Consider the following 24,900-nt stretch of genomic DNA (forward strand, 5'->3'; position numbering starts at 1 on the left):
GTCCTGCCAGCCTGGTGAGGAGCCTGGGCTTTGGCTAGGAGAAATTTTGGGATGGGATGGAGCCTGAGGATCCTGTTCCAGGGGATTAGGGAGCTGCATTAGCAGGGAATAATGTCAGTCACGCTCAGTGCCTGCTGTGTTTCTCCATCTGCCTCTCAGAACCATGAGGTGGTGTTTCCCTGGTGGCACAGCATTAGGTGAGTCATGAGCAGCACAGACTGCCAGAGATTTGGTTTTGGAGCTCTGAGGGAAGTGTAAACTTCATATTTGTTGTTTATTGGTTAATATTTAATTGGAGGTGAAATTAAAAATTAAGCAGGCAAATGAGTCATGCTGAAAAGCAGCAGCACTGTCTTGTCAGCACTGTGGCTGACAAATGACAATGAATTTCTAAGAATGGAAGGAAATAAATTAATTTATAGCACAGGGAGCCTAAAGAGATGCTTTGATTGAGAGGAGTGGATGCATCCCACAGAAAGATCATGGAGAAAATATCTTTGATGCTGTGTTAGTAGCCTTTGCATCAGAAATGAAATTGGTAGATGGTTCTCTTCAGAAAACACTCAAAATTGTCTTTTCTCTATGGTGTTATGGAACAGTTTAAGAACAATTTTATTTTGGAGCAATGTTTAAAAAGATTTTTTTTTTATTAGAGCAATGTTTTTTTCCATCTTCTTTTCTCAAATCATGCCTGTTTGAGATGCCCAGCTCTCAAAACCCTGAACTGCACTTAGGAACAGACTATTTATTTATTTTTTTTAACCACTGGAAGTAAAGAGCAGCCTGTTATTTCAGCTGTTTGTTATCATCACTGTAGCCTTTCTGACAATCAGATCTCAATCTGCATTTTGCTGTGGCTGGCAGCAGGCAGAGCCTGGGATGCTGCTGGTAGGGAGGAGGAGCCCTGTGCTGCCTCCTGGGATGAAGCCTGTTTCACTGGGCATCTGTGACATTTCTGGCCTGCAATTTTTTCCCCAAATAATGCTGCAGGCTGATGCTATTTCTGTTCAGAATTCTGATCCATCCTGTTTACAAAAAGACAAAGCAGTAGTGTGAGTAAGGCCTTTTCTTCCTGCTGGATAGAGAGGGGAGTACCTGGGGATGGGTTCAGGCTGAGCAGTTGAGCCATGGAGAGCAGGGTCTGGTTCATCATCTCCTGCTTGGCAAATCAAAACCCTTTTTAATTGCTACTTCGAGTTTCTCTTTGTTGTTTCCTGTAAAAAATATTTTGTGCTGCAATTCTCGTCTCGTGAACGTGGAAAGCAATATGTGAAATTGAGGGTGGCAGAAGTTCTTAGCACTAGAAAATGCATCAGTAAATAGAATGGGTGGAAGAAATGTGTAGCAGTTGGCTGGTATTTGAACTTTGGGCTGTAATATCATAGTGAAACTTGAACTTCCTTTTTTTTTTTGGTTTTGTTTTGTTTTTGTTTAACTTTTTCCTCCACAGCAATCAAAGGAATTGTTGAGGTTTGAAGCTGTCAAGGAGAGGGCTGGTAGAGGTTCAGTTTTGTTAATTGAGCAAGGTAACTCCAAATTAGTGCTCACACAGGCCTGATCTTTGTCACTGCAGAGCAATGGCAACGCCCTCAGAGAGTGGAAATAGCAAATCCTGCATGTTACATCAGTTGTAGCTGGGTGGGAGATTAAAATTATTGCACAAATATAAACCCAGGACTTGAAAGGCACTGGGCTCCTCTTGATGTGCTTTATCTGGGCATTTATATATAATTTGCACTGGGGATTGCTGTGCCTAGAAAGTTCAATGTGTGACCTTTGCCTGTGACAGGTTGGTCAGTTATTAGGCTGCTGGGGTGCCCTTTGAAAGATCTTTTTTATTATGAAAACGATTCTGAGACCTCTAGATTAGACAGTGCACTCACACTAACCCGCTTGAGGCAAAAAAGAAACCTTTAATCTCTGTTAAAACTCTGCGTGCCAAATATAATAGCTGGTTTCAGCAGTATTTAAACCAACTTCATTAGAATATGGGAAGGGGAAACAGGTTTTAAAGGCTGGCTTTAGCAAGTAATCAACTGTCTCCCAGATGGTCCAAATGGGACTCGTTCAACACTGCACATAAAAAAGAAAATCAAAAAAAGGGAAAAAGAAGGAAAAAGAGAGCCCAGCAACATTCTCTGTGTGTGTGTGGTGACTGGTGGTGATTGGGCTCAGGGGAAAGGGCTCAACCCAGACATCCCAGTGCATCCATGCTGTGCTCGCTTGCCCAGAAGGCAAGGCTGCACGGTGTAACGTATTTAAATATATTCTGCATTTCTGACAGTGGCTTTATAGTTTTTCCCCCATGTTTCACAGCTTTTGTGCTAAAACCCAGTTTTGCTTTAACCCATTATGAAAACTGGTAGGGTTTAACTCGTTGTTAACCTCGGAGCCTTTGCAGGGAGCCTTTGCCTTATTTGATCCTGTGCTCAGAAGACAGCCCGGGGTGGCTGTATGGAGCAGAGCACGTACTGGGGGTGCATCCTGCACGCCGGGCTAATCGCTCGCTAATTAATATTCATGACTCATCTCATTTAGCGGCTGCTCTTTGGACTCGAGCAGCGCTGCTATTGGTGCTCGAGCCGTGGGGAGCTTTATCTAAGGCAGAGCCAGTGCTGTCCTGGGTGGATGCTGCCCACCTGCAGCACCTCCAGGACACCCGACCGTGGTGCTGTGCAGCTCCTCTGGGATGCCACCACCCGTGTGACACCATCCCCCTTGTAATGAGTCCTTTCTGCTTCTTCCCAAAGGTCCAGAGGAAGAAATGACCATGTAGATTCTACAGCTTGGGTGCAGCATAATGGGAAATGGTGAATGGAGTGGAGCTGGTCTGCAGCCTTGAGAGCAGCCGTTCTGTGACCTCCAGCCTGTCAGGGACACCCTCCACGCCAGGGGCATCCTCCACGTCGCTCGCCGGACACACGCGGGATTCTTTTTAATTTCTCCGATTTGGAATTCGAGGTTCCTCTCCTCCAGTTTTTAAAACAGTTTTAAGATTGTATCCAACTACAACGAGTGGAGCAATATAACCAGCCACAATGGGTGACATGACAAATAGCGATTTTTATTCCAAGAACCAAAGAAATGAGGCCAATCATGCAGGAGAGTTTGGGTGCACACTGCAGGAACTGCGCTCCCTCATGGAACTCCGAGGGACAGAAGCAGTAGTAAAAATAAAAGAGACTTATGGGGAAACAGAGGGGCTCTGCAGACATCTGAAGACATCACCAACAGAAGGTAAGCACTTCTCACTTCACTTGAATTAGGGGAATTTGTGTAAATGCTCTCCAGACAGTGAAAAAAGAGGTTTTGATTCCTACCTGAACAGAATTCTCATGGTGCTGCCATTATTCCCAACAATAAATAAACAAGAGTCTTCTAAGAAAGAAGGGAAACCAGTCCAGCTATAGCTAAAGCTGGCATGAGGGTGAAAGGAGTGCTTCTTGTTTTAACAGCTAAATTCATTAATTCTTCCTTAAAATGACACAAAAAAAAAAATAAGCACACATTTTAGGCATTGCAAAGAGACTTGAATCTCTCTGCTCCTGGGGGTAACAAGGTGCAAAATCGTTGCTTCAAAGCAGCTTCTAGGTATCTGGACATCTTGAGAGTATGAAATGACCTTCTGAGATGCACATTATGTTACTGTGTAGATCAATATATTTTTTTATATTTATATATAGGTTACTAATCTTCACTTATCATATTACCATAGATAATTTTGCTTAAATCATCAATCTGTGATTGTATCAATGTTTTTAGTAGTTGCACTTCTGTTGTGTGTAAAACTAAGCTCCATACTTTCTTATGTTTAATACTACCAATCTTAACTTTCCAGAATCTGTTTTCCTAACTCTTTTTGGAGACTTGATCATTTATTAGTCTGGTTTTCAATGCTCAAACCAAAGAGCTCTCCATAAGGCATTGACAATGGTGCAATGTTTCCCTCTCCTCATACAATTTTCTTTCTCTTTAAGTGCAAGTGAAATTCTGTTTTATTCTAAGAATTCTATTTTTGTCACTGTATTTTCATCTCCAAGGAGTATTAACACTTTTGGAAATTACACAGTCTTTCAGTCTATAATGTTTCTGCAGTCTTGTAAAGTAGCCAAGATGTTCATTTCAAGTTCTTTTCTTTTTTACGAAGATAGAAGTCTTGGCTTTGTTCCATTCTCTTCTTTCTAAAATTAATCATTTAGTTACCTCCAGTGTTTAAATGCCTCAAAGTCTGGAATTATTGCTGTGATCATAAACATGTCAATTGCAGTGTGATACCATAAATTAGCCCAGCTGAGGGGTCCCAAAGGAGCAGCTATCAATGTCTCAGCCTCCAGGATTCCACATTTGCAGAAAGTCAGAGCTGAAGTCTCCGTCTGAGCCGAGCTCGTGGCGGTGACTTCAGTCAAGTTTTGCCAACTCATTCTAGTGGTTACCTGGTCAATGTGAACTTCAAAGGAGATGTTAATTGCATTATGTGTTCAATTTATGACATCAGGGAAACTCAATTCCTCATGTTGGAACAGGGTGTATGGATCCAGCAGCGTGGCACACTGACTCCAGCAGTAATCTATATCTGATACTGCAGATAAGGTAACTTTCCTCCAAGCATTACGTGCACTTCATCACTTGTGCATTAGGGAAAAACCTTTCCAGCTTCAAATGGCAATCAGCATAGCCTTGGAATCGTCAAGGCTCCGCTGGGTTTTAATTCTCAAGTAGATCACATAATAGGAATTCCCAGTCACACAAAGCTTACATCTTCTTTTTAATTGTTTTGCTTGGAAAAATTCTCTGAGATATGTCTTGTCAAACTCTGGAAACTTTCACTGGAGAGAAAGTATCCATCACAGAGAAACTTTAAAGGCTTATGGCAAATATAAGCTTATATTTAGTTCTAAGTCCCAAGCCATTGTTTTTCTTGATTCCAAGCTCAGTGAAGAGGATATTCTTGCAGACATGACTATTCTTAGAGAAAAAAAAATAATAATTTCTTAGATGGAAATGGAATCCTAACATCAAGCAGACATGATTTGAAAATTAATTATTCACATAGCTTTATCCTTTGGTATCTGCAGCAGACTGTGGATTCCTCATTGAATACCTTTGTGAAAAACCACAATTTGCTACAGTGCCCGAAAATCACTTTTCCAACCAGGCATCATTTTTAGTGAAGCACAGTTCACTGAACTTACTTTGTTTTTCATACTTTGGTGCATTGCACATCTCACAGGCTTTTATGGGAAATACAAAATAAAAATTACTGCAGAGCACTTCTCTGAAGGAACCAAATGTCTGAGCAGGAGTCCTGAGTGACTGTGGAACAGTAAAAAGGACCTGACTGTAGAATTTGGTTCTTCCTTGCTTTGTAAGATCTTCCAGAATTTAGCTGCATAAAGTCCTTGTAATTTTGTGGGATAAGGGCTGAAACAGACACCAGAGCAGAGGAAAAAACTGTTTCCTGGCAGCAGGGACATGATAATTTGGTAAAATGTGGCTTAAACGGAATTTACTGTTTTATTTAGAAAGAAGAAGTAGTAATGAGCACAGAGCTGACTCAATTCCTTTCCCATGTTAATATTTGATGTCCCACCTATGGATTGGCAGGATCAATCTCACTTAGAAGTGCTTTCTGAGACTCTTTTAAAGGCCCTGAAATTCTCAAGTTAGGACATATTTGTAACTCAGATGTCATTGACTCTGCTGTGAGGCTCACTTCCCAGTGAACCCTGTCTCAATTCAGCATGGAGCTGGGGAAGTCTGCTGGATGTTGAGTAGAATAATATTTGCATGCTGAATGAATTAATAATATTATTATGGGTTACAAGACTTCAGTCTCTCCTTTAAATTTTCTTTGTTTGATCCTTTAGCTATAGATGCAGTGGAGATCCCAGCTCTCAGTTATGCCTGAGGGATTTCTTGCCCTAAAGTGATTATATTATAATGAAAAGCTCCCATTTAAGTGCTCATGAAAAGAACCTCCCAAAAATCTATGGAAATAATTTATATGAAAAAATACACATACGTGTCAACTTGAATTTGCTTTAAAAATATTTATGTTCAGATTAGTTTCACTTTCATTATCCCAGGAATACCACATATAGGCAGGATCTAGCCCTGTCACTTTGCAAAACAATGCTGAATCCCCCCTTGGGCAGAGCTGTGCTGACAGTTGTAGAATTTTCCATGCAATTGGAGTCTCTGAGGCCCACTGGAGCATCAGTGATACCTTATAAAGGACAGCTGGTAAAATGGGATGAGTTAGTTGGATGAATACCAAATGAGACTGGAATCCACTCTCTCCAATACTTAACTATATTTACCCACAATTTTATGTAGCACCCACCAATTTACAGCAACTTTTTCATCTACTTTCCCTTATAAAATGTTTACTTCTTTTAGGAGTATGTCAGTGAATTAAATTCCCTGATTTCTTGCTAAAAGTACTCGGATGCTGCAATTTCCAGTGCATGTAAAAAGTGAGGAATTCACTGTGTGAAGGATGATGAACACCCTGAGTGGGAAGGGATCCACAAGGATCATTGATCCAACCCCTGGCCCTGCACAGACACCCCAACAATCCCACCCTGTGCATCCCTGAGAGCGTTGTCCAAATGCTCCTGGAGCTCTGGCACCTTGGGGCCATGCCCCAGCACAGTCGAGTGAAGCTTTTTTAATTTTTAAATTAAGGGAAGAACCTTTTCATGGTGGTATCTGCGCAACCACCCCCCAAACAGGCACTCCAGGAGGTGTTACATGTGGTGATGATGTTACAGCATGACAGAAGAAGTCTTTCTGTTGGTACTTCCTTCTAGAAATGGGCTGGTGGAGTGCACTAGGGGAGAACATTTCAGCTTCATTTTGTGGGTTTTTTTTCTGGCTGTGGGTTTCAGGATACCATGAAAAGGTTTTATGGAAAGGCACAATATCAGTTCACGGTTAACTGATAATATTTCTACTGTAGAAGTTCACTTTTTAGTCATCACAACTGCCCTTAGTTGTGCTACCAGAGAAGTTCTCTCTTTTCAAATGTGTGTGGGGATACAGGCTGAGAATCAATTGGGCCAGCTGGGGAGGTGTGTTTATTTTTCATTATTGCAATCTAAAAAGCCTTTCACAATTTTAACGATGAGGTAGAAGATGAAGAAAGATTGAATGCAACAAAATTAACCAGCTGCTTTTAATACTCGTTAGTTTTGGTTCCTCACTCTTGCTTCCATAAAAATGCACCTTTAATAACTTAATAGTCTGTTTGGAAGCTGCTCTTGCTGCTTCACTCTGAATTGCAGTCAGGTGCACCACTGTGTTCAATCAGCTACAGAGATGCAAAGAATTTGGAAAGGAAATTGGGAAAGGAATGAAAAATACTTGATTCAGACAAATAGAAGTTTAAAATAGAAATATAAAATAATTGATTCAATGACTGTCAGAGACTGAGCTTTATTTTAATACGCTGTCACAACAGACCATGAATGTAAAGAAATTGGTGATAGCATAATTCTCATTGTTAAAAGAATACACTTGGTCATGTATAAACCATTAAATATTATCCATAAATTCAAGATCTTCTTACATTATTTTACATTTAAGGTGAGGATGGATAATATTTTATTGATTTTATAGTCTCTTTAAAACGAATATTGCCAGCTGTCTAAAGTACATTTGAGGTGGTTTTTTGTGATGTTGAGTTGAAATACTTTGGAAACCTTCAAAGCAGCGCCTTAAGAGCCCTGTAGGAGCAGACCTGCTCATCCTCTCTCCGGATCACCACACTGCCTAATTCCTCATCCTTATTTGTGCTATCAAAACATCTCTTGTAGTTCAGGCCCATTTGCCAACCCCCTAGGCAGCAGCCAAGCTCCAAGTCCCCATCCAGCCCTTATCTGTACACGTTCTCCCCACACGGAAGGTTTGGTTTGAACAATGAAATCAGCCCTGGCCATGAAAAATCCCCTCAGCACCGGCAGGGCCGAGGCCTCACCAGGCCTTTTCCTACCTCGCATGGAAAAGTCCCATGGAGGAACTTAAAACTCATATTTCACCTGGCTGCTCGTGCAGTGCCAGGTGTGGTTGAGCTGGAGAGAGCTTGGATAGCTTGGCATTTTCCTGTGGTTCCATCAGTGGGCACTGGCTGCCCCTGAGTGCCCCAACAGGCTCCCAGGGACCTGTGCTCGGCCATGGGGCTGGCTCCGTCCATGAAGGGGCTGGCTAGGAAGGAAGGAAAGGGGTCCTGGCTGCTCCTTCATTTGGAAGTTGCAGTTGCAGAACCCCTCGTGTGTATCCCAGCTGGGTTTGTTCTCCCTTGGGAAGAGAAGACCCCAGGGAGAGGCCATTGCAGTCTCACAGTATTTGCAGGAGGCCTGTAAGAAAGTTAGGGGAAAATGTTTTACAGGACCTGTTGAGATAGGAGAAGGGGTAATGGATTTAAACTGAAGGAGGGTTGATACAGATTAGGTGTAAGGAGAGAATTTCATACAATGAGGGTGATGAAACACTGGATCAGGCTGCCCACAGAGGTGGGGAATGCCCACTCCAGGAAATGTTTAACCCCAGCTTGGATGGTGCTTTGAGCAACCTGACCTAGCTGAAGATATCCCTGCTTTCTTCAGGGGTTGGACTGGACAAGGTTTAAAGGTCCTTTCCCACCCAAATAATTCTGTGATTCTCTGCCTTTATCTCTGTGGAAGCCGGAGGAGTCCCTGACTGTGGGAAGAGTGGGCAGCATGGAGTGTGCACAGGGGCTTCCCTTCTGCAGCTTCCCCAGTGGCACCCAGGGACTCCTGCTGCCCTTTCTCTGCACAGGAATGAGCTCTGGGTCCCTGTTGGTGGCCCTTTGCAGCTCTGCTCTGTGGAAAGCTCTGCGCCTGTCCCCAGTCCCAGGAGTGCCATTGCCACGGGGCGCCTGGTGGGCTGGGAGAGGCTGGAGCAGGGATGGCTGTGTGTGAATAACTCGTGGCAGCTTTGCTTTGGCACACTTTGGGGCTGTCTCAGTCCTGCTCAGCAGGCCTGGCCCAGCTGCAAGGCTTGGCCTCAGGGAGGTTGAATTTGGCTCCTGGGTCCCCATGTGTCTGTGGGGCAGTGCCAGGCAGATGTGCTGCCCCAGGGGTTCCTGAACTGCACTCCCTGGGCCCACTGGGGTTGGCAGGAATGGCTCTGTACCTTTGACACTCTTGCTGTAGGCAGCATGTTATATTTCCATAAAATCACATCTCCATGTTTCGTGATTTGGAAGGGGTGCGTGGAGCTTTCTTGGCACTGGGGCTTCTTTTCCTTATCTAATATTTCCATTGTTTGTATAATGGAACAGCAAACATTCTTCCAAAGGTTACCCAAACATAAGAATCTCAAATGAATGGCTCAGATTTTTCTCTGTGATAAGTCCAATTTCATTGCTCATTTTGTTTCTGGGTTCTTGCATGTCGTGCCACTTGCTGATTTACTTTGGCTTTGTTCAGTTACTTGTGGAGAACTAGAGAGACATATTGCATGATACATTTTCCCCATAAAGCTTAAAAAAAAAAAAAGAAAGAGATACCTGGCCCTTTGAGAATCCTAAATGGCTTGCAAAAAGATTTTCTCTGGGTTACAGGCAGTGCTCTAAAGTAAGGCCAGGAAGGGCAGAAAGTGAGTGAGTGTCTTCTGCTTTTTCTATAAGGCAGCATCAGAGATTTTCTGGGGTCAGTGCTGATTTATTTATGCGATTACTTAGGACATCATCTTCCTCTCAACGATTATCTTACCTCAGCAGGTGCAATGCTTAGAAAGGAGGCTTTTTTCATGCAAGCTGAAATCCTTTTTCCCCTGTAAGACATTAAATACATGCAGGCAGGGTGTACTGACCACAGACATACATTCTGCTCTTGTACCTCAGATTTAAATAACAGGGTAATAAATGAATGTGAATTTTTTTTGTACCTATTCTGCACAGGACTGATGTTTGTTCAGTGTAGTTACCTCAATTACAACTACAATGTGTCGTAAGTCAAAGGAAAACCTGGCCCAGCAACTTTCCGTTGTTCTTTCCCACTTTGCAAAGAGCTTATCACAGGTCAACGTTCTCCATAACGTGTTGTGCCCCAAGTTTCTCCTTGATCTGAATGCAGTGATGTAATAAAATGAGTCAACCCCTTTTTGCTGAATTAAAAAGAGATGGAAAGTGTTGCTATTTTATGGGGCACTTGATAAACCTGTAATCTCATTCGTAGGAGTAGTGGCTTGAGTTTGTTGGCATAATCAGCTCATTCATTGTGTGAGAAAAAGATGAGGCCAGGCCTGCAACATAATGGGCAGAATGTAACGAGGGGGGGTGTGATCTTTGTGATCCATGGAGGCCACGTCAGCTGGCCCAGTGGCAAACTGGGATTACGTCGGTGCTGCTCCCTTGGAAAATGGCAATTAGGCCTTTGCTTGGAGGATCAAACAGGGATTGTTCTGGGCTGTGGTGTCAAAGTGGCTCCTGTGCAGGGCAAGGCAAAGCTGGGTCAGTGACAGACCTGAAGGGGAGGGGTGGCTGCAGCCTTTCCTTGGTGTGTCCCTGTGCTGGGCAGCTGCTGGGAGGGTGACAGGACTGCAGAGGAAAACATCCTTGGGGAATGCCTCCCTCCTGTTGTACTGCAGGGCTCAGAAATCCATAAATATCTATAGACTGCCAGCCTTGAGTGAGAGCTGATTTATCTTCATTTTGTTCTCGTTTTGAGAAGGCTGCAGGAAGAAAGCAAAGTCCATTACACCAAATGAATAATCCAATCGATGGAGCCAGTGTGCCCTTGATGGAATTAAGCTTTGCCTTTGCAGTGTATCAGAGACAGAGAAGGGTTTTTGCCTGATTTTGTCGGTGCCCTGTGAAAGCAAAGATTTGCCATGCAGTGGTTTTGTCCTGGTGGCACTGGCCCTGCTGCAAGAGCACAGCTCTTAATTCATTGTCTCAGCTGGCACTTACAGGGGTGCAAAAACCTGCTTCCTTTAAAGTGTCACCTTAAAATGTAGAGGTAAAACAATTGAATCTCTGTTAGGTGTTCTCAGGTATTTTGCCAAGTGTCACTGCTAGCAGTGATGCTGCTTCCAGCTGAACCATGGAAATTGGGAAATTCTGCTGCTAAAGTCTTTGTGAGGATTGTCTGTAGATTGGACAGGTGATGAAAACGCCATTCCTCACAATAATGAAATGCTGAATTTTGGTTTTCTTTTATTCAGCATTGCATTTCTGTGTTTTCATGAAAGTGGATTGTGCTATATTTTTTTTTTTTTGATAAAATGAGGCAGTGGCTTCAATGAATGTAAACTTAGCAGCCCTGCAAGAAGAATTAGCATGATTAAATGGTCATTTTTCTTTTGAAGAAACTTATATTAACAGACCTGGGATAAGAACAGTGTTAGGTGCAGTAATGATTTCCTGCCTCCTGTCCCTTTTGCAATTACTACTCACCCTTCAAATCTAGACTGTTCAAATTTACTGTTTCCATTTGTTTTCCAAGAAGTCAGAGGTTGGTGTTTGACATGCCTGTTATTTATAAAGGTGAATGGAAAATAAAGCCAAATATGTATTTTTGGCAGTCAGCTCAATGTGCTTCCAAGACAAACATATCTGCATTCCCTCAGTGCTGACTTCCTTTAATGTGGTACACTCATAGTTTCTGACTTGCCTTCGAAGTATCTCTAGAAATTATTTCTCCTCTAGCTCCAGGAGGTTTCTTTTTTCACATCTGTGTAGGTGTTCTGGAAACTGTGCTTGAGATCCTGCAAGGTGTAAGGAGAAAGCAGCCTCCCCAACATCCTGAAAAGCTGATGATTACCTCAGACATAAAGAACCTGTTTTCACAGATAATAGATGACATTCTCTGGCACAGCTTTCAGCAGGGTATAGTAACTTCCTTTTTAACTTTTAAAGAAGGAAGAAACCCTTTCTGAATGCTCATTATAAATCCCATTCCTTGTCCTTGCCTTGGAGCTGGTAAAACAATGCATTTCAATGTCCCATCCTAATTGCCAGTCCAGAACTTGGCAAAGCAGCCACGGATTCTATTAAATGCAGAGCATTTCAGTTGTGTAATAGAAATAGCTGGGTGTATGGAGCTGCTATTTCTGTAACAATAGCATTTACTAGCCCTTGTTTCCTCTTTGCTTTCAAATGAAATTCTTCAGGGACTGCAGATACTCTTTTCCTGTGTGGATTGTGAGCTGAGTCAGTTCTGCTAAGACTCACAAACCTGAGCTTCCACAGGCTATGCTGCTCCTTTGATTATTCCTTTTGCATTTTGTGTCAATCTCTCCTCCCCAGCACTTTCCACAGTCTCTTTGACTGTGAGGGCAGCTTAAGTAGGTACAGTCCTCTGAGGTACAAAAAGTCTGAAAAAATGAGTATTGGGAAGGAAAACTGATTAAATTTATGGAGTGGTTCAGAAGCTGTCATGATGCTTTTCCTCTGATTAGCACTGGAGATGAGTTAAGAAGGAATAGCCCACTCATTTACAGGTGTGCTTCAAAAGGTGAGCTTGGACTTGAAGAAGGTACAGAATAAAAGAGGAGAGTTTTCCAGGAGCATCCAGTGAATACCTGGATACTCCATGAGTGAGGGCACAGCTCCTTGGATGGTACAAGCTTGAGTGCTGCTTGTTCAGGAGTGTGGCAGCATTAATGTGGAAAAAAAATAAATAAATGGGAATGCTGGGCAGCTGTGTAGTTATAATCTTAGCATTAGTCTGGGCACCAAAGTTAATTCTTTCCCTAAACAATACAGCAAATCCACTTGGATTTTTTGCATTTTTCCTGGCAGTCTCAAGTGTTTGCCTCAGTTTGGAAGCTTGGGTGGCACCAGGGGTTTCCTTGGGTTTGCTTCACTCCAGTCATGTGCTGGCCCCCTCCCTTTCCCTGGCACAGGAGCTCAGTTTTAGAGGAATAGTCATTCTTTTCTGAGCCATTCTGTTTTATCTTTTATAGTTTGCTTTTGCTTGCTTTTTAATTACACCCTGAAGTTGTTTTACTTTCATTAAAAAATCCTACAGTAATAGGAATTGCTGCATTACATCAGCATTCTGCTTTGCCAGTGGGGTCGTGGCTGTTGCATGGTTTTCTGTGAGGTCATCCAGCTTGACATCTGCAGCCAAAATCTCTGTCTGTCCTTGAACTGTAGTGTTACAGGTGGCTTTTAGCCCTCAGAAACCCTGGAGAAAATCCCTCCTTGTCTGTGATAATGAGAAATAAGAGTGAAGACGGTGGCCAGATCAGAACCTGTGATTTTCACTCCTCAAATTGTTGAGTTTTTACTGAGAGAAAAACCTCAAGATACTTTAAAGCCCCCTGCTGTTTGCTGCAGAAATGTGGTGTAAACTTGGAACATTCTGGAAGCATCCAGGTGTGCTCCCTGCTGGCTTTGTGCGAGCTCTCCCTGGGCTGCTCCTTTGTTCCATTGTTTTCTCAAGCCAGTGAGTTTTTGGGTGTGTGTGGCACTGCAGGGACAGCGTGACAGAGCTCACCCTGCTCCCCTGGCTCTGGAACTGGTGCCCAATGAAGTGTTCAGAACAATTTGCTTTCCAGACTTCAGACACAATCACCTGGGGGATCATGGTGCTAAATTGGAGGTGGCTATCAGTGGCACAGGTGCATCCAACAGGAGCCATGATGGTACCAAAATCCTCCCAAAATGGGCAAAAATAGCCCTCTGTAACACTGTCCTTTTAGTGTTAGCAAGGCATTACTTCAATCTTGGCCCAGAGGTGAGTGGCTGATGAAGTTCCAGCCTCCACAGCAATGCTGATACAAAACCTTTTCACTTATTTATTTTAGCAAAGAAATTGATATTCATGGGTTCTAAGTGACATGGTTCTCTCAATTAATATTCTGTCCACTATTGGTTATTGATATTTTCCTCTTCATGCTAATTTGGTGCCTATTTTTAAGTCCTTTTATCACCTTTTTCTCTAGCTTTCCAGGCCTGATCTCCCCTGTACCTTTGGTATCCAACAAAAGTCTGTGAAGAAACTCTACTAATGCTGGCTAAAAGTGGGCACTACTTGCAATTAATTAAAACAACTAATTAGTTAGAGTCGTATAATTTCCAACAACTCAGTGCTACATGAGAGTTGTAGTTGGTCCTAGGATGATAAATCTGCTTATTTTTGCTGCCTTGTCCATTGGATGATTCCAAGCTCCGGGTGTTGAAGGACTTTAGAAATGAGTTTTTAAAATTTACAGATAGTTAGGGAAAATGTGGTGCTGGGTTTTTTTTCCCAAGGAAGTCTCAGTGGTTGTGTTACACCTCTTGCTGCTTTACTTGTGAACGTGAAACCTCATGTGCTGCAACCCCTGAGGTAAATCCCAGGACCCTCAGAAGTGAGTTTTAAAGGAATGATCATTCTTTTCTCTCTTTTCCACCCAAGCCCACGGCGCGCACTGAGGGATGTGCACAACTGGTTGTGTTAGCAGAGAAATGGAGCAGTTTTAGCTGAGGAGGTGCCACAGGTCAGTGGTGTTTCCCTCCATGAGCTGGTTTGGTTGTGTTCAGTGCCACAGCAGAGCTGAGCTCACTTGCTTCAGTAAGAAATATCAGATGGCAGAAGCCATGAAGCTCAAATTGTCTTATTCACTGTTTTGGAGTGACCCCTCAGCAGAGGACAAATACACCCAGCTTGTTAAAGTGTGTGTGCACCACTGCTCCAAAATAGCATGGGCAAGCTGAGAGTGAGCTGGGTTCACCTTTGGGTTGGATAATAAATGGTTGGGTTGGTTAAATGGATGGCTTTGAAGAAACAGAATTTGTGCCTTCAGCCCTGAAGAGTGGGCATGGCAAGAGATCTACAGAGTTTGAAAAGATTTGAAAATAACTTTGTTTTAGCATTTGCAATAGATGGGGACTCTTAAAGTAAAATCAGTATTTTTTTTCTTCACCAAACCTAGATGTTATTTTTAATTCCTGATGTTAATCCTATTTAACAAGGCTATCAGTGTGGCATGTTTTGCCATGAAATGCTGGCAGTTCTTTTTGCTGCCCCACTTTTCCCAAAGTATTGATGCTGACACAAATGTCTCTGCGGCTCACAGCTTCAAATTGCAGAGAAAAATTGGGTGGGACTGGCTGTGGGGTGGCAATCCACAGCGTCCCCTGGGTGGGAGAGCTCTGTGTCTGCTCTTCTGCTCTCTCCTGCCAATGTCCCCACGCTCAGCAGCTGCTGAGGGACGCCTCACCTCCTGTGTGGGTGGGAGATGTCCCTTGGGGACATCCAGCCCTGCTCTGGATTCCCTTCCAGCTGCTGCTCTGGGTGCAGGGAGCACTGCTGGCATCCTTCCCTGCAGAACCCTCTGCTGCTCCTGCAAGCCTCTGGCATCTCTTCAATCCAGCCACGCTCCTGTTGGAACAGCAAACTCCATTTTATGTGAGGGATTTGGAATCCATGCCCCAAACCTGGGACCCAGTTTGGATTCCCCTGGATTTCTCATTATTTATCACCATTTCATGGTGGTTTAGGGAGATTTTGCTCCTCTCTTCCCTTTATTTTCAGCCTCGTAACTTGCATTGTTGCTTGAAAGTCCTGAATTTTATTTGGAGGGTTTCTTCAGTCTTGCTTAAATCTTCCTTAAAGATTCAGTGGTAGGAGGCTGCCATGGGATCTTTATGAGAAATTTTTGCCAGCTTCATTTAAATTTGGGGGGTGGAGGGAAGGGAATAGGCTTAAACCTGTTTTAATTTTGAAATATTTTGCAGAATTTCATTCTATTATTAAAAATTGATAATGTGGCTGCCTGGGACTGCTCAGGAATGTTGTAACTTTGGTGGATTGCAAGGACTTGTGGTGGCTGACAGGAACAACAAAAAATATTAAGCTATGTAATGTCTAGGAGGTATTTATTCATCTTGCAAATTATCCATGTTTTCTTGTGTTATTGAACAAATGCAGATGCTGGTGTGAGTGGTCAGCAATAATAGAAATGTTTCCCTGATAAATTTAAGTAATCTAGCTGCCCTGTTATGAATATCTGTGTTTTCTACATTTAAAATTCAGTATAATGTTCCCTCTTGTGGACTCTTCCATGTCTGAATTTATGCTTATAGACAACCTGAAAAAAGAAATAGCGAAATTCTGTTCTGTTGTGATTTCACACCAAACCATTCTTGCTTCAATTTTCTTTACTTTCTTCCATTGTCCATTGATTACAATTTCTTTGCAGATACACTTTTCCTTTATTCCTCATTTGCTTTTTGGTCTATATTTGTTTGGTGATTTGGTGTTTTATTTTATTTATTTTTTTTTAATTTTTCTGCTTCCTGATGGTTGTAAATATCTCTGATTTTGAAATGGTAGTGAAATCACCCTTGTGGTCTCAGGTAGCTCCACTTTCTCTAACCATCCCAAGCCTCTGTAGGTGACCCTGTGCTTTCAAGTATTGATCAGGTCATGCTGAGCATCTCTCCTGTTTGAACTTGGCCCTTTTGGCAGAATTCATCTCCTTTATTTGCTCTGGCCTATTTTTCCTGTTTGAACTTGGCCCTTTTGGGAGGGCTGTGTCTCCCTTATCTCTGAGGTTGTTCTGCAGGATGATGGCATCAGTCGAATGTCCCTTGTACAACTGGGAGATTGTGGCTACATTAATTCTTGGCAGCAGATTCAGTGTTGACTGTTAAAGACAAATAGTTCAGGATGACTTTAAATAAATCTACTTGAGATATTAAATACAGGTGATAATTACAAGCTAGGTGCATTCAATGAGGAACTAGATGGTCTTCTGTAAATGGATGGACCAGTTTCCAGTTGAAACTATTTTAAGGCCAGCAGTGATCTTCAAACTGGTCTTGTGGCTTTAAAAAGAAAAAAACCCTGACCAAATCTACCCCAAACCTACCCCAAACCCAAATTACACAGTGATTTTCATACCGTTTAAAATGAGATCAGATTTTGTTTCTGAATCTTTGAAAAAAATTTAGGTTGCTCTTTGCTGGAAAGGCTGTCAAGAGAAGTATTTATACAAGAAATTAATTTTGAAAACTTCTGCCTGTTTTCACTGGGTGAGATAATTAAATGTAAAAGTTACTGGCTGAAAATCAGTATTTTAAATGACAGGGAAGATTGGCTACTTGTGTTTGTGTTTCCAGACATGCAAGAACTGGGTTTTGTTTCATTCTCTCCCCTGACTTAACCCTTATTTTATTCACATCCAAAATGAAATTTCTATTTCTTCCTTAAGCAAGATAATTTAAGTTTTTTCCTTTTGGGCATATCACAAGAGTTTTCAATACTTTTTAGAAAAGATATTATTAATTTAACATTTAGGGTTTATGACAAAGCCTTTTTAAGTGATAAACTTATTATAATATTGTTTAAATTAATGGATTTTGGTGCTTTGACTCTTTGGTCAACTGCAATAATCTATCCAGTCTAAGAAATCAAGATGTAATTATTAAAATAAAATAAATTAGTTGTTAAAATATTTTCATATCTTGATAATTGGTTTTCACAGGAAAAGATTGGATGTGATAAGGTATAATAGCAGATACTCTTCTGTTTAAATTATCTTTATTTAAATTCAACTGTTCCTTACTTAAGACTTGTTGAAAAGCGCTCAAGGTTATTTTGGTTTGAGAACTGGGAGGAACTCTGGCCTGGCAATTTATAGAACCTTAATTAATTGTGCTGAGTTGAGTGTGTAAAGCCAAGGAAGCCAGGGACATTCTGCTGTTCTCTCTTTACAAATCCAAGTTTACAGCAATGCTCCTGCTTTCCCCACACCACAAAAGACTGATTGCACCTAATCCTCAAAACCAGATAAAGGAAAAACCAGCAATTTAAAAATAGCCAAAAGTGTTTAAAAACCCCACAGCCTGGCAGTGTTCTAAGGGCTGGGGAAGCAGCAAAGGAAGTGTTGGGAAGTGAAAGTGAAATGTGAGGATAATCCCTGGGTTCAGGCACGTTTCTAATCAGCAGGAGCTGTGGGAGCCTTCCTTCCTAGAGGTGTTGGCAGAGCCAGGAGCAGATAAGGGCATGGCAGTGGAGTGGGAGGCTCAGGACGGAGTTTCCTCATGGAGAGCCAAGCCCTGGTTTACTCAGTAACCAACAGCTCGTTAAGAGAAGCTGGCAAGTGGCGCTAATTAACGAGCAAGGCTGCGTCTCTTCAGAGGTGAGCACCTGACGTTGTGCTCAATATTGTGTAAGAGTAAGGTGAGTTGGCAGGAAAAATTATTTAATGCACCCATCCCTGTTAGCAAAGGTGCTGTTGTACAGCTCGTGCTGTGTGGTGGTGCTCACAGGGGTCCTAGAACAGGGGAGAGATGGGAATTTTGATCCATGTTTCAGAGGGCTGATTTATTATTTTATGATATATATTATATTAAAAGAGAATTATATATTCAAACTATACTAAAAGAATAGAAGAAAGGATTTCATCAGAAGGCTTGAAAGGAAAGGAATGGAATGATAATAAAATCTTGTGGCTGCTCACAGCCTTGACACAGGTGGCTGTCACTGGTCATCAAGTAAAAACAATTTCACATGCTGGGTAAACAATTCTCCAGATCACATTCCAAAGCAGCAAAACATGGAGAAGCTGAAGCTTCTCAGCTTCTCAGGAGAAAAGATCCTGGCAGAAGGATTTTTCATAAAATATGTCTGTGACAGTGCTGAACTGGGAGATTGTAGGAAATGGAATGGCCAAATTCACCTGGTGCCACTTTAGGCTCCTGTTGGCTGTGGTTTATGGGGTAGAAGCAGCCCAGGTTGTGCAGATAAACCCCACCACTTGCATGGTCACATCTGCTGCAGGTGGAATCCATAGAGGAAAGGTTGTTGGGGCTTGGGTTGGTTTGGGGTTTTTGTGTTTATTTTGGGGTTTTTCAGTGTAATGTTTAAGGCACAATTGCATTCCCAGGTACAGCCAGGTAAAGATTCAGGTCTGCCTGTGGGTTTGTAAGCATGGGCAGCTTTGGGCCAGCAGGGTTCTGAAGAATGAGCAGACCTCAACCCAATTATCACTGCTCTAAACTGGCAGCATATTGCCCAGTTTTATTAAAATTAACTCCTTTGTACAACAGGGCTGGACCCAAGGTGCCAGTGGCTCCCTAGGGATGAGTTTCCTTTTCAGGAGGGTTAATTGTTAAATAAAAGAACCAAGGAGGCCTGGTCCTTTATAAACAACTCTGTTTATATTGCTTGAAGTTACCAAAGAATTCATTAACTTGGATCTGCTTTTGAGCTGGAAGTCTGTTGGATTTCCAGCTGGAGTCTGCTGCTCATACTCCTCCTTTTGGGAGGTGTTCTTGGAGTTTCCCCCAATCCTTTTGAAGTATAGAAGTTTCAGTCTGCAGAAATACTCAAAGATTTGACCCTTCCCTGAATCTGAAGCAGCAACTGATAAACAACACCTTGCCATCACCTGAAGAGCTGACAACTTTGTTTCACTGCTTCTAATAAAACAATTCTAAACAAATATTTATTTGCTTAAATCAAGCCTAAATGGGAGCGGTAAGGCAGCAGGCTTAGAGGAAAATTGGCAGGTGTGGGTTAATTGTATCAGAAATTATGTCTGGCAGGGGTAAAAAGCCCTTCCTCAGTGTCACATTGACTTAATTTTGCATGTTCTACTCCCTGCAATTGAATGTGCTGCCAAACAGCCTTGAAAATTCTCTCTTGCTTCCAGTCTGACTTCTGATGTCCCAAAATAGAAGCATATTTTTTTTCTTCAATCCAGGTGTTTATGTTTAGATGGAGTGAAAATTTAATCTTTCCCTCAGAATATCTTCTGTAAACACTTACAGTGCTGTTAATGTTGTAGATATGATGTTTTTTATAGTATCTAACTCTGAGAAGGAACACTTTAAAGTGAATTTGATTGCAGTTACTCATCTCTTTGCACCCATTTTCTGGCAAAAATCCACCCAGAATCTGCAGTAGCAATAATACTTTTGAAAAAGGAAATTATCGAAGTACTTTTGAACTTCTGGGATCCAAAATTCAAAAGAGATTTTATTAAGATATATGTAAAAATATGGGGTGATCAATCAATCAATGAACCATGTTACCATTTCCAACTGACTAAGAACCTGTAAGATATTTTTATTTTTTCCCAAGCTTGCAGAAGGAGAAGGAAGGCAGGACATAGTTCATAGGACACAGTGGATTCCCAAACTATTTTCTTTAATGGAAAAACAAGAACCACAGCTTTTCTAAAGAACTTGGGCTATTTAGAAGACTGTGTTAACAAAATTAACCTCATTTGGGGAATACCATGTTTGAAGGAATTGCCTACAAAAATTCAGGTGTGCAGAGAAAGGCAGAGATGGATTTCATTTTCAGTCTTATCTGGTTCAGTTCTAATAATGAATGTAGTTTTGAACAGTGCAGAGATTGTCTCTGCCAAAACAGAGACACCAATGTGCATTTCAAATGCTGGAAATATTGCCCTGATTTTATAAAGTAGCACTTGCTCCTAATTTAAGTGCTTGTACTTCAGAAGCTTGAGCTGCTCTACACAGGAGGAAACATATTTCACTGCTGTGTTTTTCACTCTGACACATAGCAGCTTCCTTGAGCATGGCTCTGAATGAGCTTTTCTGTCATGGAAATATTGGAGGTGATCCTGCAATTGAAAAAAAAAAAAAGAAAAAAAAAGCTGAAGGGAATTAGAGCAAGAATTAGAGATTTTATAACAGACCACAGAACAAATCCTGGCCCAGCTGTAAAGTGTAAGAGAGTTAAACTGACATCTGGGGTTTAAAATATGGAAACCTGCATCAAGCACCAGGTGCAAACATGGATTTCCATGGTAAGGAGCAGTTCTGGATGTGGGCTGGGAATCAGATCACATCTGAGGGGCCTTGAGGCTTCTGAGCCATCCAGTGAGTTTCAAAGCTGGTGTAGTGCATGGCAATAACTCAGCAATCTCCTGCTCTGAGCAGGACCCAGCACAGGGAGGGTTTGAATACCTGAGGGGGTGTTCAGTGCCCTGAGTCTCTGAATAACCAAATTCTGGCTGTCTGGGGCTGTTTCTGTTTCCATGTGCACTTTATTGCCCTGTAAATGGAGGCCAGACTCACTCACAAAATCCACAGCAGCCCACATGTGAGTGATGTGCTTTCAGCTGCGGAGCAGCACGGATCTTTGGGGTGATCCCAGTTCCCAAACTGGGGTGAGCCCAGCTCAGGCACCTCTGGCCTGGCTGGGAGGAGCAGACATGGATCAGTGCATGGCTGTTCCTGCTTGTCCCGCACACAAAAGGGACTTTTCTGCCATTTACAGATGAGATTTTCCTCACATGGGGTCAACAGGGATGAGGCAGTTGTGGTGCTGAGGGTCTGGAAAAATCCATTACATGTCCAGGAATAGGTTTTTAGAGTCACACCAGCTGTGTAGGACTGGTCTTTGATGCTTTCGATCTGAAAAGACTTCAAAGGAAAAATGGTCAAATTACACATCTGCATGACCAGGAGATGTGTATGGCATTGCTTTCCAAGATGTTGTCATTTTTACTTTGTGGTTTTGTAGGGAATAAGGAAAGTGCTGGAAAATGTTGAAGTTTTCCAGCTTTCATAGATGCTTGCTGTTACAACAGACAAACTCAGCAGTGTGGTGATTGGAAATTACTCCCAAGAGACTTTCCTGGAAGAAGAATCTTTTATTTTGACTGTTTTGTTCAGATCATATTGGAAATGATGTTTTTCATCTGTTGTTTCAAAACTCCAAGCAGCTTTGCTTCCTTCTTTATTCCAAGTAACTGATTAGTTGCTGGAATTGTAAATTACATTTTTATGAAGACAGTTTCAGATCTTCATGTTTAAATGTCCCGCTTTTCTCTGTACCAGCTGCCTCTGCTCAGCCAAAATTGCCCCTGATGTGGTGCCCTCAGCTTCTGCCAGTTTTTTTGCACAGACAGAGACTGTGCCCAGTTGTGGTTTGCCCTGTAAATGTTCTGTGAGCTGGAACCTGGGATGGTGAATTATAGATAAGAGCACCTGCGAGGGCTGAGGTGTCTGTTCCCAGAATTTTCTGTTAAAAAGTTGCTTGAAGAAAATGGTGCCTTTAATAATTTAGGAGGCTGGGATGGGCATGAGGTGTCCTTGGTGTGCAGAACATCAATGTTATTGCTGGATGGCAGAGCATGTCCTGGACATCTTCCCCCTGAACCCACCTGAGGAAGCTGCAGGACTCTCCTGGAAGGCAAAACTGGTTTTTAGTGAAGTTTTTTCAGAATATCCACTGATTGCAGCTGGTTACCTCTTGAAACTGGGAATCCAGTGTGTGGTACCACAGGGATTGCTCTGGAATCAGGGATCTCGTGTGGGAACAGCAGAGAGTTTTTAGTGCCTCTCGAGGTTGTCTACAGCTGTTTTGTTTGAGCTTTTTGCTGGTTTTCAGTCAGGTTATTTTCCTCCATTAATATTTGATTTGGGGAGATCAGCATTTGCCGTAATTTATGTGAAAAAGTTTATGTTTGTGTCTTAAACTCAGATCGTGGGTGGTTTTGGAGGGAAAGTAGAAATGCCACATTTTCCCTTGAACTAATGAAGTTAGTTATCTGTTAGGACATGAGACATAAATGCTGCCTTTCTTCACACAAACATTTCTTTTGCTCAGTAAAAAAGAGAACCATAGGTTTGCATTTTACTACAAGATATGGAATTACTTTCAAGAACCCCCTTGGCAGCATTGAAAATGAGTGAGGAATAGAATCCTTGTGTATTATTATTAATTATTATTATTATTAGCCATGATATATACAGAAAAAGTGATTTTTTTCTATCACGCATTCAGCATCATCACAGTTACCAACAAATTAAGACAGGATCAGGTGGCAGTTCCTGTTCTGGCACTTGATTTTGCTTTACAGTTTTAATTCTGTACACATGTGTAAGATGCAATTCTGATGTACCCTGTAATAATATTCTGCTTTTATTTTGTGATGTATTCCCCAAATCCTCATTGTTTATAGGCAAGAGGCCAAGCAAATGCCAACAATGTGGTAAAAAGGTGAAGAAAGTCAAAGACTCTGTGTCAGTACATGGCATGGGTATTTATCTTTTGTAGGCTTCATAATAAAAAAGATTATTTGTTCAATTAATTTCCAAGAACAACTTACTATTATTCTAGTAATTCTTAGCTTCACACTGTGTGCAAAATTCTTGCTGAGAGCTTTTTATGTGGAAAAACAATTGCTCTTTGTGTATTAGAATCCATGTTGCATTTGACATAACAATGTTATCTTTATTAAATTTCCTTGTTATACCTTTTGATTTATAGCCCTCCTTAAATCCTCATTTTAAAGCAACCTCTGATGTGGTACTTTTAGTGCCCCCATGCTGATACTAAAATGTGGGCTAAAATAATAGAGAATTCCACTTGTAATCCTGGATCATGGAACTGGAAATTCTGAGAGATCAGTACAGAGCAGGCAGCACAACATTTCCTGAGGGGATTATTTTTGTGGAATTGTAATATTCTAGGACATGGTAATTTTGATTCCTTTCAGTGTTTTTGCTCAGGTGTGAAAGGACACTTTTTAGCACACATAGTGAGGGTCTGGGGCCAGGCTCTGTTGGGGTCAGGTCCTGCTCTTCACAGTGCAGGGTATTTGGGGCACTGTGAGGAGGGATCTGTGCCTGATCCAGCACAAACCTGGGGCTCCTTCCCAGGCTGGGAGAATCCTCAAGGAAGCTGAAATAGCTGCACATTCACCTTGGAGTCCCTCGCCCAGCCATGCTATAAATACCTGAACTAGGCCAGGGAAGGCAGCTCAGGTGTCCTGTGCTGGAGCACTCCTGGATAAATATTGATAAATAAATAAATACTGCTCCAAGGCATTTGACAGGGGAAGGGAAGGCTCCAGCTAAGCCTCTGCATGAAGGAAACAGGGAATTCTCTGTTGCTTCTGAAGTTTTCATCCAAACCAACTTTATATCCAGGCCTAAGTGTAACAGGAGTGTTTAACTTTGAATGCTGAATGAGCAAAAGAAAAGCAGAGTTCCCAAAAGGAAGCTGAAGTGCAGGTGAGCATGGAAAAGTCCTGCCCATGGCAGAAAACAGCAGTGGCAGAGGCTCCAGCAGGTTGGGCATGGCTTGAGGAGGTGTTTCCTAATGGAGTTTTTATGGATACTCATGAGGGAAGATGTGGTAGAACTGGGCCTCAAAGAAGAGCTCTTAGTTGAGGACAATTGAATGTTGCAAAATGGTGAAGGAGATGGATTTTCTCCGCACAGAATTCATAGTTTACACAGGGAATGAGCAGTTATGTCCAAGGCTAGCCACTATTTTGAGCTGGACTCCTCCAGTGTTCACAGCATTCCAGGAGTGTTCTGCAACAGCTGAGGGGTGAAGAGAAGAATTTTATTTCAATGTCTCTCAACCTTTCCAACAGAGGAGGAAATATTAGAAATTTCATAAAGCAGAGCTGAGGTTCTTCTAAATGTACAGAGAGGCTGAGGGAGAGGGAAATGATTGCGTTTGTCTCCTTGGGTAAGTACTGTGCTGAAATGTGGGATTCAATATGGGCAAAGCTCTCCTGGATGCTTCTCTGCAGGGCTCTGCTAAGCAGAGTTCCTCAGCTCTTCCCTGTCCCTCCTTCCATCTCTCTCCATTACAATTTTTTGGGCAGGAGATCCAATCTATTCTGCAGGTCTCTCCACAGAAACATCCATACATTTGAGTTCAAATATCCCAATGCCACCTCTGTGGTGAGTTACAAAACCAAAGCACAGTGCCAGGGAGTGATAAATAAGATCTGACTCACAAAATCCAAGCTGTTGGTGCATCTCTTGTCCTGGGTGCATTTTGCCTTTCCCCCCTGAAGCCATCAAGCAGCTGCCTGGAGAAACAACCTGAATGTCATCTTGACTCTTTACCAGTTTTAGTCTAACCTGGAACAAGAGGACAACAAAGGAAAAACGCGTGCCTGGGGACAAAACTTGCCTGTTGTCATGAGTTAACAGTT

General features: G+C 42.2%; 1 protein-coding gene across 12 annotated transcripts in view; it reads left to right on the plus strand.

Moving 5' to 3' along the window:
- ATP2B2 (ATPase plasma membrane Ca2+ transporting 2) overlaps window positions 1-24,900 on the plus strand; it is a 301,755-nt gene that overhangs the window by 130,638 nt on the left and 146,217 nt on the right. For all 12 annotated transcript variants that reach the window (XM_066558014.1, XM_066558016.1, XM_066558015.1 and 9 more), the window contains one exon: window positions 2,751-3,237. In XM_066558014.1, coding sequence (XP_066414111.1) covers window positions 3,039-3,237 — 199 coding nt within the window. In that variant the 5' untranslated portion in view covers window positions 2,751-3,038. The remainder of the gene's footprint in view (window positions 1-2,750; window positions 3,238-24,900) is intronic.

This window comes from Molothrus aeneus, chromosome 12, assembly GCF_037042795.1.
Source record: "Molothrus aeneus isolate 106 chromosome 12, BPBGC_Maene_1.0, whole genome shotgun sequence".
Taxonomy (NCBI): Eukaryota; Metazoa; Chordata; class Aves; order Passeriformes; family Icteridae; genus Molothrus; species Molothrus aeneus.